This window comes from Megalobrama amblycephala, linkage group LG2 (genome assembly GCF_018812025.1).
Source record: "Megalobrama amblycephala isolate DHTTF-2021 linkage group LG2, ASM1881202v1, whole genome shotgun sequence".
NCBI lineage: Eukaryota > Metazoa > Chordata > Actinopteri > Cypriniformes > Xenocyprididae > Megalobrama > Megalobrama amblycephala.
Genome location: NC_063045.1, coordinates 25,275,135 through 25,292,153, shown reverse-complemented (window position 1 = coordinate 25,292,153; position 17,019 = coordinate 25,275,135). Strand labels below are relative to the sequence as shown.

The 17,019-nt window shown below is 35.1% G+C and overlaps 2 protein-coding genes across 4 annotated transcripts in view; one reads left to right on the top strand and one right to left on the bottom strand.

The window, feature by feature from the left end:
- Window positions 1-481: 481 nt before the first annotated feature.
- Window positions 482-8,928, bottom strand: si:dkey-222p3.1 (uncharacterized protein LOC100007529 homolog). 2 transcript variants are annotated; one of them, XM_048168005.1, is made up of 4 exons: window positions 8,786-8,928; window positions 7,832-7,872; window positions 7,398-7,727; window positions 482-938 (listed from the first exon to the last, which is right to left on the bottom strand). In XM_048168005.1, exons 1-4 carry the CDS (start codon window positions 8,815-8,817, stop codon window positions 808-810), a joined length of 534 nt encoding a protein of 177 aa, XP_048023962.1. In that variant the 5' UTR covers window positions 8,818-8,928; the 3' UTR covers window positions 482-807. The 2 variants fall into 2 exon arrangements, with proteins under 2 accessions (XP_048023962.1, XP_048023952.1); XM_048167995.1 differs by lacking the exon at window positions 8,786-8,928 and adding an exon at window positions 8,575-8,677.
- A 486-nt stretch (window positions 8,929-9,414) lies between these two features.
- Window positions 9,415-17,019, top strand: part of senp7b (SUMO specific peptidase 7b) — a 47,671-nt gene continuing 40,066 nt past the window's right edge. Inside the window, exons 1-6 of one of the 2 annotated variants that reach the window (XM_048167980.1) lie at window positions 9,415-9,617; window positions 11,372-11,476; window positions 13,333-13,433; window positions 13,715-13,975; window positions 14,080-14,171; window positions 16,154-16,335. In XM_048167980.1, coding sequence (XP_048023937.1) covers window positions 9,585-9,617; window positions 11,372-11,476; window positions 13,333-13,433; window positions 13,715-13,975; window positions 14,080-14,171; window positions 16,154-16,335 — 774 coding nt within the window. In that variant the 5' untranslated portion in view covers window positions 9,415-9,584. Of the gene's footprint in view, window positions 9,627-11,371; window positions 11,477-13,332; window positions 13,434-13,714; window positions 13,976-14,079; window positions 14,172-16,153; window positions 16,336-17,019 lie in introns of both variants that reach the window. The other variant, XM_048167970.1, reaches the window with a different exon arrangement.

The window sequence follows — 17,019 nt, the reverse complement described above, 5'->3', positions numbered from 1 at the left end:
TTGCTGCTACAACCTACGTCTACTGACCAACCAATAAAAATGCGATATGAAATCAATGCAACATCTCTTTTCCCTTACTCTTTTGCCGCTTTCTTTTTTTCAGCACACATAAAAACTACAACTGTGATTCAACATGGTCTTTTTGTTTACCTCTAGCGAATACTGATGACATTTTATTCTTCTATAGACACTTGCATCGTAGCCTACGAATCAATAGGTTCCATCATCGTACAGCCTACATGCATATCGTACCCAAGTTTAGTAGATCCATGTCGCACAGTGTGATTTATAATGATCTTACAGGATTGCTAAAATCGTGCAGTGTATCCCGGACAGTTCTTGGTCAGATTGTCAATTTTGACCCATTTAATTTGGTTGGACCTGCAAATGTTATGCGGTTATAATTTTATATTATAACACATAATTTTGTCAAAACGACAGTTGAGAAAACAAAAAAAACAAAAAACAAAAACAGACAAAGTTTCCAAGAACAAATTTATTTGCACTGCAGGCAGTATACTGTTACACAACACAAGTTTTAACAGGTTAACTTATTCAAACATCTGTTATGTAAAGTATAACTTTATACATTAAAATAAATAGGCTTAATAAATTAAATATAAAATAAATCATTTTAAATTAAACAAATATACATTGTAAAGAACTTAAATGTAACTATACATAATATACATCTTAATGAAATACATTTCACACTCTGGTCCAGTGAGAACAGACTAGGCAACAGTCCTAATTAAACGTAATTTGTAATAATAGCTTGCTGTAGCTCTGCTCTTAAAGCACACACTGCTAAACTACCACTCGCACACAGAACAGAATAGAAACAGCAAAGAAAGGGATCAACAGAGAGACAATCCTCTCTGCTTTGGATTCAACGCCAGAGTTTGTGCCTGGCTTCTCTTGGATTCCCATTGGTTTCTCTAAAACACAAAAACAATGAAAAAAGAATGAAAAAGAGTAGCATGAAGGCTAGTACAGACTCACTGAACTTCACAGTGTTTAAGATCATTAGCAAATGCACTAAAACTCCAGGAGAAGTGTGTAATTTCTGTGCCACAAGCAATATCAAATGACAGTGAAAAATTGTGTTTCCAAAACACACACAAACATTTAAACTGCACCACGCCTCCTGTTTTCCAACTAGTCAACTGTAGTTCAATTTGTTACATTGTTGTTTTTTTGGGTTTTATAATCTTTTTTTTTTTTTTTTGACAGATGTTATTTTGTTTTAGTTAGTTCTGGTCCTCGAATCTGATTGGCAGAGCGCCTTTTCCAGCCATGCAATATTCTACCAGTATCACCACGGTCGGGAACCGTTTCACCGTTTGTATCACTCCGCTTGCAGCATTTCTCACAGCGAGTGTCATGGTGGACGAGCAAAAAAAACATATAAAAACAGAAAACTCAAGAGCTGTCGTTCCAACCACACAAGTTCGCGATGCAGTTTGCGAATGTTCGTTTGACCTATGGTTTCAGGAAACGCCAAATCGTTGAACTATGTTAGTAACGATGGAACTTGCAATGTTAATTGGCTAACGATGCTTTTGGGAAACACACCCCAGGATGAGCGTCAAAAACCTGAACAAATCGCCATCAATCAAATCCAGCTAACTGAGTCATCCACGTGAAGTAAAAGTAAATCTGATTCATCAGACCAGGCCACCTTCTTCCATTGCTCCGTGGTCCAGTTCCGATGCTCACATGCCCAACTGTTGACGCTTTTGGCGGTGGACAGGGGTCAACATGGGCACCTTATGCAGTCCCATATACAACAAATGGTGATTCACTGTGTATTCTGACACCTTTCTATCAGAATCAGCATTAACTTCTTGAGCAATTTGAGCTACAGTAGTTCGTCTGTTGTATCGGACCACACAGGCCAGCCTTCGATCCCCACATGCATCAATGAGCATTTGCCGCCCATGACCCTGTCGCCAGTTCACCACTGTTCCTTCCTTGGACCACTTTTGATAGATACTGACCACTGCAGACCAGGAACACCACAGAAGAGCTGTAGTTTTGGAGATGCTCTGACCTAGTCGTCTAGCCATCACAATTTGACTTAAACTCACTCAAATCCTTACACTTGCTTCTAACACATCAACTTTGAGGACAAAACGTTCACTTCGCCTAATATATCCCACCCACTAACAGGTGCTGTGATGAAGAGATGATCAGTGTTATTCACTTCACCTGTCAGTGGTCATAACACTGGGTATATATATATGGGTCAATGACGTGACGCTCATTTTTTTGTGTCCTTATAGTTTTAGTTAAATTTAAAAGGGTAAAAATTGCAAAATAAATTAACAAATTACTTACATACATTCTCTTTTTGGAGGACCAAGTCTAAAATTTCTGGTTTTAATCAATTTTGAGAGAATATTTTGGGATTGATTGCAAAAATGTCATTGTGGTGTAACCGTAAAAACTTGGTACCAAATAATTGATCTTGTTTAAAAAAGGTGAAATTCTCAATAAAACACCATATAATCTAGTTTGGCATAATCTTACATTAGAACAATTTAATAGTAAATAAAAATAAATTTAACACCATTGTTCTGAATATTATAAATAATTTGGGGAATCATAGGAGTCAAGTCAAATTCCTGAAGTGTCAAGGTGGTGTAACCACCATTCAAGGAGCCATTTTGTTAATATTGTGCAAGAAAACCATGTGACAGGAAATTATATCACAAAGAGGGACCCCTGGTGACACTAAATGCTGCATGCAAAGGTTAGTAACTGTCTTTAAAATATGAGATATTTTGACATTTTTAGGGTATGGTTAGTATTCTTAGGTATACATGTCAAATGGTATGACCCCATAAATACATTGATAATTAATCATTATTATAAAAATGTGTATTGACTTTAAAAATTACATTTGAAATATTTCCACCAAGGCCATGTGCTTACATAGGTGTCCATGATAATACCTGTCAAATTTGGTTTTAAATTGAAATGTCAAATGGTGTAACCGGTTACACCATTTGACTTCTATTACAAGCCTTTCTGTTAGGGGCAAATTTAGTCAAAATCACTAGTTTATATTGCTGATTAAAGATGTAATATAAACTAAACTACTATTTGGAACTATTTTCAAATGTTCAATGTTTTATTTTTTTGAGAAAGTGGTGCTTTACCCACAACTTTATTATTAAAGCTCTGTAATTCAGTAAAATAATATATAATTATGTTGCACAACATTGAAATGTTTAGCTTCAATATTTCTATTCCATTCACTTAAAAATGTAAGCAATATAAAATCATGGAGTGATTGCTAATGAAAGACAAGTGCGTCAAACGTATCGACAACAGCTTTTATTATGCCGCAGTCGCTGCTTCTGCTTCTTCAGGTCAAGCGTATGTGATGTAAAGCAGCTCTGTTTTAAAATATTACACACATTTGTGTGTTCAAATTTGTTATAATGCTACTCTGTGTAGCGAAAATTAACTCAAAGGGGAAATATTAATAATTATTCATAACTCATTATGATTATTAATTATGATTAATTATGAATATGCAAATCCGTTAATCAGATTAACTGGACGTAGCTACATTAAAATTAACATTACAATCAGTTAACCTGTTCGTCCAGTGAACGCTCAGTGTTGATTGTTTATTAATTCTAAGAAATGTCAATTTCCAAGTTATGGAAAAATAATATTTCTTATTGTACTGTACTACTCACGTAGTCCGGATCTATCACTTAAGAGGCAATTCATTAGCAGACGGAGTCAGAACCAAACGTGTATTGTGCACAATCTTTATTAACTAACTCATAAACACATAACTAAACTAACAAACACATAACATAACATACATAAAGGGTCACACACACACACACACACACACACACACACACACACACACACACACACACACACACACGCAAGTCAGAATGAGTAATGATAGTGTTGAACCGGAAGAGATGCTGTTACTAGAGCTACATGAAATGTCAAAGGCAATCTGGAAAGGACTCATCAGTTTCTTTTAGCAATAGCAAAGGTAAAGTCTTTACAAATCAATACTAAATCGCTGTTTAGCATTAAAATGTACGATACTTGCAAGATGCCTTTAGGCTGAAGAGCGTCGGATCTGCAGGTTGAGGATAACTCTTGAAGTTATCATCTGAAGTTGTTGCCAGTCTGTTGGGTGATGAGCACATGGCTGGGTGTTGTAGGCCAGGGGCCTACCAGCCTTGCGGCCGGGGCTAGAGAGGCCGGCCGCAAGGAGATTTGTTCGGTCCAGAAGCAAGGAAGAAGAGAGATGGAGTGGCACTGTTCGCTGGTTTTTAACCTCTGGTCAAAGTCACACCTCTCAGTTGTTGACCGGACCAATGAAGATGTTGTAATTCTGGGTGGCAACACCCCTCCTGTCAGGGCTTTTACAACCCAGAAAGATTAACAAGCTGAGTTCTTGAATCAGAACTATTAAATATTCTTTTAATACTGATGTGTTGCACAGGTATGGATGTACCGCATACACAAACATTTAAATCTTCCCGCTACGAACGTATAGACACTAAACATGGCATGATTGAAGTTACCATGCAGGTCATAACATTTAACAATCATCAAACATGTAAATACAATGAGTACAATACAACATCAGTAATAATGGATACCATTTCCTGAGAAGGAATCATTTATAGCACAGTCTGTCTATACATTAATGCCATAGAGTCTGTGTTCTGTGTGGAAAATGCAGGGAAGATGCAGATTTTCTGTGTCTCTACTCTGTTCTCCATGCGGCAACCACATTCCTCAGCGCAATAAACTTGTAACTGAAAACTTCCCGGGGGATGGGGACAGACTCCAGAGTGAGCTTAAAACTATTGGTTAACTAACCAATAATTGTGTCTGATTTGCCTCAGTCATTACATCTGTGCGTTCGCTCGGCAGCTGCTATGAGACACTTGTTGCACACTGCAGTCAACTAGATCCATATTAGGCTTGGTAAAACATGGTACTCACAGTAAATCAAGAAAACAAGATTTAAACCATAAGACTAAACGTGTTTAGCTATATAATATGATTAGATTTCTGTCGACAAATGTATCCAAACAGTTGCTCATCTGTCTAATAAAACACATAATATATTAAAGCGTCTTTGGTGTTTCTGTGGTTTCGACAAAATAAAACCGGAAACCGAGATTAACGCGGGTATCATGTCATTGATAGGCGACGCACGGACATGGCTCGTGTCCTGGTTATTATTTCTCTAGGTTTAAACATTCTTGGAAACATCTGGCATAATATAAGTACACAAGTCAACAAAATATATAAAATTGTCCAAGTGGTTTTTTGATATTTGAATCCAAAAGTCTTACATATTGTGCATTTAACCAAAGACTACAATTTACATCTATAAAAAACAATTCATTAAATTTCTAAGATTTTATAATTAAAACGACATAACAGAGCCCCTCTTGCCCCAATCGATAAATTGATATAGTTTCAAGCAAGGAAACAGTGGCTCATCACAGAGCACCAGTGAATTCTGATCCTGCTATCAGATATTTTTTTTTTAAGAAATCATCACTTTGATGATTTCTTGTTATCAGATATTGTTCCTTAAAGGGTTAGTTCACCCAAAAATGAAATTTCTGTCATTTATTACTCAATCTCATGTCATTCCACACATGTAAGACCTTTGTTCATCTTCAGAACACAAATTAAGGTTATTTTTGATGAAATCTGAAAGCTTTTTTTTAATCTCCCATAGAAAGCAACAAAATTACCACATTCAAGGTCCAGAAAGGTTGTAGAGCCATTGTTAAAACAGTCAACGTGACTGCAGTGTTTCAACCTTAATGTTATGAAGAGATGAGAATACTTTTTGTGCGCAAAAACAAAATGAAAATTATGACTTTATTCAACAATCTCTTCTCTTCCTGTCATTATCCTCACGCAGGTGACACAGTAACACAGTGAAGCCTTCCTTCTTTATGTCCGAATGCCAGCTCAGTATTGGCCAAAGCTGATCACGTGATCAGCACAGCGCATGCGTGTGAGACTGACGCAGGACCCGGCCAATAATGAGCCGGTGTTCTGATGTAAAACCTGGAGTTTCTGCACTGTGTTTACCATGTCAACAGCATAGGAGAATGACAGGGAAGAGACAAAATAGTTTAATAAAGATGCTATTTTTGTTTTGTTTTTGCACAAAAAATGTATTCTTGTCTCTTCATAATAAGGTTGAACCATTAAGATTAAGGTTGATCCTTTGCAGTCACGTCGACTGTTTTAACGATGTCTTTAGTACCTTTCTGGACCTTGAAAGGGGTAATTTCGTTGCTTTCTATGGGAGATAAAATGATCTTAATTTGTGTTCTGAAGATGAACGAAGGTCTTATGGGTGTGAAATGACAAGAGGGTGAGTAATTAATGACATAAATTTCATTTTTGGGTGAACTAACCCTTTAACTGGAAAATATATGAGACATGATTTCACTGTTCATTACTATGATTATTTCTTTTTGTCAGATGTTGTTTTTCATCACTGAAACCACTTAACTTAACTTGCTGACTGTCATGCTTGATTTTCAGTGTCAATTTGTTCAACAAACAATGGCCTTTGGCTGTAGAAGTAACATGGTCAGGTGGTGTAACTGGTTTGTGTCAATTGGCGTAACCAGTATTTTTCATAAAAAATATAATTATTTACAGAAAAATTAATGTGGAATAAAATGTTATCATCTAGTTTAGTGTAATAACATGATTTTAAACAATTTTAAAATAATTTGTCAAAGATTATTTAGAAAACAAATGTGTTTTCAGCATGTGTCCCACCAAATATTGCAAAAACACGTTAAAATTTACATTTAGAGATAACTCTAATAAAATAATTTTTCATTTGATATTTTAAATTGAAGTATATATTTCTATAAGTGAGCTTACGTGCCATCTAGGTGGATAACATATTTAATATTTCTCATTCTTTGGCGGTTACACCATTTGACATTTTTAGGTACATTCATTCTTAACTTTAGTAAAAAATTGTGCAAATGTCATTTTTATCAACATAAAATCAACTTAGACACAATATATTCATTTTAACGTATCTGATGCATGCTTTTAAAACAGGTTTTTAAAAGATTTTTTAATTTCTCATCTTGCCGCACCATATTTGTCACTGACCCATATATATATATATATATATATATATATATATATATATATATATATATACCCAGTGTTTAAAATCTTTAGCGCATCCATTTACTAACTGCTTATTGTGCGCTTGTCTATGCACATTAAGCTGGGACAGTAAAGTACACACTTCACCTTTAGTTCACATTCTGTCATAATAACCAATTATTTATTTTTAACATAAATAATGGGAGCTAATTATAGCAACCATTTAATCAAACCTTTTATTTGAAGCTGTGTGCACTGTTGTTTATTAATATTAGGGATGAAGCAGCAGTACGACCCTCCGTCAGTGTTTTGAAGTTTCCTGAGTTTGAGGGAGAAGTTTCCTTTCATATACTCTGCAGGGAACATTTCAGTTCTGTCTCTGTACACGCGGTCTTGATCCCCAGTCGACTCTTTGCCATCTTCTATGTCGTAAACATTTTTGAAATCATTATATCTCCAGTGTGCTGTGATGGATTCAAGTTGTACATTACCAGAATGACACTGCAAAACGACCGAATAGCCGATAAACCCCTGAACTGATAGGGTGCTTTCCTTTGCAAACACTGAAAAATAAAGTAAGACAAGGAACACGTGAAAGACAAATTCAATGTCAACTTTAAAGTTAACTAATGCGTTTCAGATAATATCTGCAATTTTATGTGCTTACCTTCATTCAAAAGTAGTATAAAGAAACAGATGACCAGCACACTGCAAAAACAAACACAAAAATAGTCACACAGAAACAATACAACCACTAACACTGTGATAACCTACTATTCCCACTAAAGATATGCCTCAGGGTAGCAGTTAATTTCTTTCTTCTTTTCCTGAGGGGACTGACAGACTTTAACAACAGGTACTACAGCGACACAGAGGTCAACAAAACGTCATTTAAGATGACAAAAGTGGGTGATGAAACCTCTAGTAGTGCAGTTTATACTGACATCAGTTTATATTCGAATCATTTGTAGAAGTGTGAAGATACTGAAGTATGAAGAAATTCTGGGTCGCTTTAAACTAACTGGACGTTTATATCCATTTATATCAATGGTAATGAACATTGATGCATTTGGATCTTTTTAAACCAGATACCTTACATTATATAATACAATTAGCCTACTGACTTAAATTGAACTTGAATTAGATGCAACAGGTGCACTGTTTGACGTTATATAATAACATACACAACAGAACGTCATAGGTTATATAATATAGTGTATAATATAACGTTAGACGTAAATATATGGAGTAGGCTACCACTTGATTTACTTTTTCTACGAATTCGCGTTTTGTTTATACTCAACTAACGTTAGCCCTGCAAGCTCGTTATTTATATAAATGCTAACTATCTGCGCAAAATGACGGACAATTTTGGGGAAATAAATAAATAAATAAATAAATGCGAATTACATTTTTCTGTTCCTGGGAATATTTAGGACACATTTCATTGTAAATCTATCAATATTTACAAATGTATACTGACTAAAGCGAAGCTAGCACAAAGCCGTAAAACCAACTTTACCCAAGTGCACAAAGCCTCAGCTAAGATAGTGCGCCTTTGTCCTAAAGGCCAGAATAAAGATGTCTACTGCTATACGACGACAATTTCATCACCACGTACCTTCTGGTCATGATGTACAAATTTATAATCATGTAAACTGATAGTTATTGCAGAAGTTAAGCTGAAATTTCAGCTGAAATAAAAGAAAGACGGCTTAGCCATCATTTGCATGGTGCGCAGGCGCTGTTATTACCTCGCTAAAGGTCTGTCATCATCTTTAAATTGTTTTAAATATATATTTGTTGTCATGTAAAAATAAATAATAAAAATATGGATAAAAACAAAATATATAAACAATACACTATACGTTTTATAGGTGTCTTTGTTATTTGCATATCGTTATTTTGCTCAACAAGTTTCATTTTTTAATTAAATCTGTACTTTAAGGTGCTTACCTTCATCTAAAAGCAGTATAATGAAACAGATGAGCCACGCGCTGCAAAAACATAAAACTGAAATAATAAAACCAATAACACCACCATTTCCATCAAAGATGCCTCTATAATTATGTTATATATCATTAATGACATGGGCAGATCAATCATATGAAACAGATCATTCATTCTTGATTTTTGTCTGGATCTGTTATAAGCTCTTCAAAATATAGTCTCTCATATTGACCTAACTTGTCTTTGTTTTGTTGAATTTGTCATAAACTTACTCCAGATGGCGCTGTTATGATCCAGAGTATTTGCTCTGCTCCACAACAACCGCCAACTGCAGAAGAAGAAGAAGAAGAAGAAGAAGAAAGGGAAGAACGTCGCACATAAACAGAAAGAGGGATGCTCACTTCTTAGTGCACTCATTGCTATTCTGCTGAAGAGAATGATTTATCAGTGCCTTCACCAGTTCAAAGCCCATGCCTGATATTTCTAGAGCGAGTCTCAGACAGGTGTGTGCTGTAAGTATGGCGTTTACCAAGCTTATAAAACCAATATCAGCTCAGATGTGTAATACTAATGGCCCTGGAGTGCAACAACCAATGCTAAACGCTTACACTGATTGACATTAATCACGTCCATGGTTTCTTGAGGTTATATACACTATTTTTAATCATTATATCTCGTGCATGGTGTTTTATCTTTTAATCTGACTGTATGATAAGTTGATAAGTGATTATTGATTAGTGATATAAACATTAAAATGAAGTATTTGAGGACGTTAACTACTGGATTATCTCGATGTATTTCACAGCTTTTCTCACTAATGTTCACTTACAGTAGTAAGTAAAGTAGGTACACGTATAACATCTAGTTTCTAAATTAATATTAGGTCATAAATAATAATTTTGGAAGACAAAAAGATCAAACAGTGATTCCCAATCTGAACTACTTGGAAAGATTTAAATTTTGCATATAAAAGTTGGTTTATATATTAATTAAGATCTAAAAATATTTGGGCTGCCATTATCATGATTAATCTAATGATATTTTAGCACTTTTTAAAGCACATTCAGGCTTTTTTAATGAGAAAACCTCAAAGCAATATGTGCAATTACTAAATTTACATGCATAGTAGAGAAATATACTGATATATATATATATATATATATATATATATATATATATATATATATATATATATATATATATATATATATATATATATACATATTCGTAAAATGTGTGTAATTTATGTAAATTGATAAATTATAGAGTTATAGAGCATGTAAGAAATATGTCTCTTTGAATGTTACTGCATTAGATACAAAATCTGAAAACATTATTATACAAAAACAAATTATGCTTGATCATTTCTCACAATTTATTTTCAAACAATATATGTAGTTCATCACATTAACTATGGATTTTTTTTTTAAATTGATAGCAGATTCAGTCTTTTTAGTAATGATAAAACCCCAGAGAAATATGAAATGTGTAATCTGTCAATTAACATAAATGCCACGTAAAGCAGAATATCTGTGTACATGTTTTTATTTATGAAAACAATCATGTTTTATTTTTAAAACTTAAATCTGTTTTATTTTGAAAGTCATTGTAATTACTGGCTACTGTAACAATATTAATCATGCTGAAAGTTCAAAGAAACAAAGTTATGGTTTATTGTTAAAAACGTTTTGGGAAACACTAATAAAATAAATAAAAATATATATTTTTAAACATTTCCGAACATACACACTGTATGCTATAGTGAATTAAGTTAATTTATTATGGTTTAAACTAGACTGGGCAACAAATACATTATGCTTTGAATATCCTAACATTTATTTAAAATTGCATGAAGCAAATGATTTTTTTCTTCCCTATTGTGACGTGTAGCCGAGAGAAATAGCATCTCGAACAAGGTGGGGAAAAATGTAGGGTGGGACTTGATTTTGTCCATGGGGAATTGATTAAATGGTTGTGGTTTGCTATTGGTGGATCTCATGTGAGTGACAGGTTGCCCTGCCCTCAAGCCAGTAAATGCATCATCAGAGAAGAGATGAGATGTTGCTGCAAAAGGGAGGGGAAGTGATTTTGATTAAATATTATGAGGGCACATGAATTAAAAAAAAAATAATAATAATAATAATGATGACAAAAGATAAATCATATGTAATGATTTTTAATAAATATTGCAGTATTCCATAAAAAAAAAAACAAGAATTGTCCATTTTGATTTCATTGTGACTTTAATTTGTTCTAGATGGCAGTCCCCTTCAGAATCCCCAAAAAGAAGCAGCCGTCAGATTCATGCAGTCTTGACATGCAGTCTCCGCTTTCTCGACTGCAGGACAGCAACTCAAACAAGGTAAAAGTCTACATTCCTGGCACAAAAAAATGGGCCAAGCCCAAAATGACTTAACACTAAGCTTTTACTTGTCTTAACCACAAATTATTGGTCAGGGTATTTGCAAAATTCAAGCAAATGCACTACTTAAAAAGTCATTGCTGTCTCAGAAAAACATCAAAGACAGAATGAAGTTTTGGCCAGAATATGGAAAGATGTGTGTGGAGTGATGAAGAACAATGAAAGACGAGTTGCATGGTGATTCTCCAGAGCGCTGTCTTCGAAAATCTGCTGAGAAATATAATAATAAATGTATGCACAGTGAAGCATGAAGAAAGAGACAGCGTCATTGTGTGGGGAACCTTTTTAGCTGCTGTTATTGGTGAGCTTTGCAGTACAGGAGAATTTTACAGAATGGCTTGATTCACAAAAATGAAAAGTTACGTATAGAGGAATGATCAGATGTTATTTTTCATCAAGACAAAGGCCCTGCCCATACTGCAAAGACAACCAAGAAGTGGCTTGAGAACTAACCATCAGGCTCATGTTTTCGCCTGTCAGAGTCCAGATTTGAACCCTATAGTGAATATTTGGTCTCACATTAAACTCAAATGAACTGGGATACATTTTTCAACTACTCATGAATAGTTGGAAGCCTTTAACACTGAGTTGAACAACATTGTTTCTTCTTCCTGTAAAAAGCTGTCTGCAAGTTGGGGAAGACTGTTCCGTAGATGAAGTTACTTTATCTGCAGTATCTGTGCAATTGTTGCTAATAGTTTGACTTGGCCCTTTTGCCCAGGGGTGGGGGTGTATATATATATATATATATATTTATATATATATATATATGAGCTCTGTTCTTCAGAAAAATCCTCCAGCTCCTGCAGATTCTTCAGTTTTCAAGGATTTTTTTGCATATTTGAACCCTTTCCAGCAGTGACTGTGGCAGTGACAATTGAGGGACTCAAACTCAACTATTAAAAAAGGTTCAAACATCCACTGATGCTCCAGAAGGAAACAAGACGCGTTAAGAGCCGAGGGGTAAAAACTTTTGAATTTAAATATCAAGGTAAATTGTACTTAATGTTTCTTTCGGGAAACATGCAAGTATCTTCTGTTGCTTCCGGAGGGCAGTACTAAATGAAAAACAACGATATTTAAATAAAATAAGAAAAATTGTGACATCTTCATCCTGTTCAAAAGTTTTCACCCCCCGACTCTTAATGCGTCGTGTTTCCTTCTGGAGCATCAGTGAATGTTTGAACCTTTTTTAATAGTTGTGTTTGAGTCCCTCAATTGTCCTCAGTATGAAAACACAGATCTCAAAATCCTACAGTCACTGCTGGAAAGGGTTCAAATATGCAAAAATGCAAAAATTTCTGCAAGACCTGGAGGATTTTTCTGAAGAACAGAGCTCAGTTTAACTGCTCAGAACAAACAAGAGACTCATGAACAACCATCACAAAACACAAAAACAGTCGTGGATCATCAGGTAACCACACACAGTATTGAGAATCAATGGTTCACAAACTTTTGAATGGGGTTATTTTAATAAATTCAGCTATTGTTTTGTCTTGTGAACTAAATGTAAACATCTTTTATGTAAAATATCTTACTCAGGACAGTACTAAATAAAAAATAACATGCATTTTGTATGATCTCTCTTATTTTATTAAAATTATTCACATTTTCACAGATTCTGCAAGTAGTTCACATACTTTTTCATGCCACTGTAGTTATCCTCCTTGGTGTGAACGTGCCTTTACAGTCTCATCTGAGAGAATAGATTTGCTCTTAAAAGTGAAGCCAAATACTGTAGTTGTATGTAAAGCTACTCATTTTGCCCTTTTGTTAAAACATTTCTTGTTACACAGATGCAATGGGGTTCTGTCAATCTTAATGGAAGAAAACCTCATAAAACAAGTTCTATTGGAAATATGCTGTCAAAAGATGGTCAGAGGAGTGAATCAGTGAGGTGAGACTTAAAATAACATGTTTTGAAACCATCACTAGATGGAGCTGTTTATTTACTTTGAAACTGGTATTTGTTGAGAACAGCTTCACTGTTACACAAGTCAAAAGATTTTAAACAGTATCTAACCCTAAGTATTAAACCTAAGTGTGCAACATTTGAGAAGTCAGAGTTATGGTACATTGTAACAAGGATCTGTGCCACATTTAGAGAGCAAAAGCAAAATGTCATCAATTGCAAAATGGCACATTTTATTTACATTTTTGTCCGTTCTTCCGTTTCAGGCCCATCAGACCATCACTTAGTGGTGAGAGACCGGATCTTTCACCTGACGCACATACACCAGGCCGCATCACACGCACCTGCTCAGATAACATTCCCAGAGGAGCCACACGTGGAGTGTTCAGTTTTAAAATGAACAAACAGCCAATAAAAATCAGCCCTGTTCGAGTGAACGGGACGCCTAATAAGGTGTCCGAGACGCCCGGTTTCAGACCGCAATGTCAAACTCCCACGGCAGGGAGAGACTTCACAGGAAATAACAGGTGAGAATCTGAACTGTGGTATGGCGGTTAGTGCACATGGTCCAGAGAAGGAGATTTTGTTATGATCTGGTGGGTTTTTTAACATGTATGCGTATGTGTTTCAGGTGGAGACCTAAAAGAGCGTCCGATACTCTTCTCAGCCGTGATGAGAACCATACGGAGGCGTCTGAAAGCTCCTCGTTCAAGATTCGTAGAGGTACGTCCCGGTGTTATTTTAGGATCAATAATATAGTGTTGTAGTATTTCATAATATTTTTAATTTGTTTTTATTTTTGTATTTTCCAATGCCATTTTCATTTTAATTTTGTTGGTTTTGTCGATTTTTATGTTTTTTTTAAATGTATTTTTGGTTTTGGTTTGACCTAAGAAGAGGCTTTGTCAACCAAAAATTTTATTTGTCGTTAGTCGCAGAAAAACAAACAAACAAACAACTCGTGGCAAAGTCACGCAGCCCATGAGGGAAAGATCATTAATGGCGGTGCTTGTGGTAATTACTGTATGTTAGGCATTAAATCCAAACGTTCGCCTATTATCCAATGACCTTAAATATGGCTTATGATTTGAAACATGTAAGTAGTAGCAACTTTACATGGTTGTGCGCTCGAATGTTAACCTAGATAAATGTGCACTATTATTAGGCACATATCCAAGTGTTTGTGCAGAGTGTGGAGGCTGAAGTATAGCAACCTTACTGCGAGACTTGGAGGCGCTAGCGCGATCACTTTAATTTTTTCCTGACAACAGCGGATACAACTTAAAATACTCTGTCATTTTTGGTCAGACAGAGTAACACTTCCAGCATCCAGTCTCTAAAAGAGGTCATTCTTGAAGAATGGAAAAAGACAGATGTTGCAAAATGTCACCAACTTGTTCATTCCATGCCTAGAAGACTTGGTGCAGTCATTAAAAATCATGGAGGCCATACAAAGTACTAGATGTAGTAGTTTTTGTTGTGGGGTGTACTCATTTTTGCATCACCCTAATTTGAGTAAAACTGAAAAATGTGTCCTCAAAGTTATATTATTAACCTTACTTTCATGTTATAAGTTAAACAGATGTTATATTAAACTTAGTCTTGTCAACATTTTGGAAATTGTTTTTGTGTTCATTGAGATATTGTTTAAAACTTAACTTAAATCGTTTTTAAAGGGGGTGTACTCATTTACGCTGAGCACTATATATATATATATATATATATATATATATATATATATATATATATATATATATATATATATATATATATATATATATTAGTTTAATAGTTATACTGTCCTATTAACATGCATAATTATATATATTTATATCATAAAATAAGTTTTGTTTATATAATTTATTATATATTTTATTACTTATAACTTTTTATTACTTGGCAACTACTTTAGAGCTGTGGCACAGACTTTTGCATGCGTACACACTGTATTCTTCAGAAAATATAAAAATATATAATAAAAGTAACCATAAATGAAAACTAAAATTGACCTATATACTGACTCTTGCCAAAAATACAAAAATACTGTTCCTGCGTAATTCAGAAAGAGACTTTGGTTTCTCCCTAATGAGTTGGATCGTTAAACTAAATAAGCAGTTAAAGTAAACTGTAAACTTTGGCTGAGATATCTGATGTAGATTATCAAGAAGCTAATGAGGGAAAATGCCCCATTTTTGGGCTTTACTAAGATTCTGCATCTCTAAGTACCTTAATGATCAGCTTTGTCTCTCTCTTCTTTCCCTCCGTTGTGCTTCAGGCAGTATGTTTAACATCTCACAGCTGTCTCCTTCCCTTTGACCCTCCTTCACTCCCTGCTCTACATAATATTGGACGGCATCAGAGTTTTCCTGGCTTCGGATCGCTGATAAATAAACAAATGCTTAACTTTACGGATCTGTTAAAATGGTCCTGCTGCTCTCTTTTTCGCTGGCCCTCTCACTTATACTCTGTCTAGTTCCATGTCTCTGGGGATTTGAGCGATTTAGCCCCGTTTCATGGCTGATGTGACCTCCACCAAGGTGGAGGAATGATATTTGGTCAATAAGGCCGTTTTATATGGACTGGAGAGTGCGTAAAGAGAAAAAACAGTCGTTAGAAGAAGGTTATGTGCTGCTTGTAAAGTCCCAGAGTTTTCTTTTTCTTTTTTTTTTTTTTTAACCAAGTTCTCTGTCATTCCATCTTGTTAGGCCTGGATCCGGGGCAACTAGAGGCATGTGGGCTTTTCCATGAGGAAGAAGAAATGGAAGGGACACAAGGCCGTTCTCCGGTAAAAGAGACACCGCGGTCATCTACTCCAGAGGACCTGGATCACGCCTCTCAGACTGACCGTAAATTAAAGTCCACAGGTTCTGTTTGTGACACATCTGAGGTGAGATGGTGTTCTGATCGTTTAGTGAAGGCCATTCAAGTCCAGACCTCAATAAAGTATCTGTAGTACCCATTCAATTGACCATATGCACGGAACATTCTTAAGAACTTCTGCAATAAAATAAGCCAGCTGGTATCTTCAGTGTCCTCAGGTAGCTTTAACAGCATCAATAGTGTAATACTTAGTTTATAATCAGAATATAGTCACTTAAATAGTCAGGCCTAGCATAAAATTAGTTATTCAAATATAAAACATAAAACAAGAACGCATCCCTCAGTGTTTCTCCTAAGGAAAGTTCAATTCAACCATCAGATTTCACACTTTCGTGTGGAAAAAAAAAAGAACACTGTAACACACACTTGTAAATTAAAGGTTTATTGTGCACTTTAGTTATATTCATTGAACAAAATGGGAGTTTTCACAACTGTGCCGAAATCAGTGAGCTGACAGCTTCAGTCAGTGATTATAAAGGGAAGGAGAGCGTGGTGCTCGCTTTCTGTGTGATTCGTTCACAAGTTCATGAGTCTTCACAAATGTTTTTCATGAGACTTTGTGAGTACTTCATACTTTACCTTGACAATTTATGTTTAAACCTAGTGATTTTATAATGTTTAATATTTATTCAACAGTGAAAAGTGGAAAAAAATATTACAGGAATTGGCGAATATGATCTAATAAATGCTC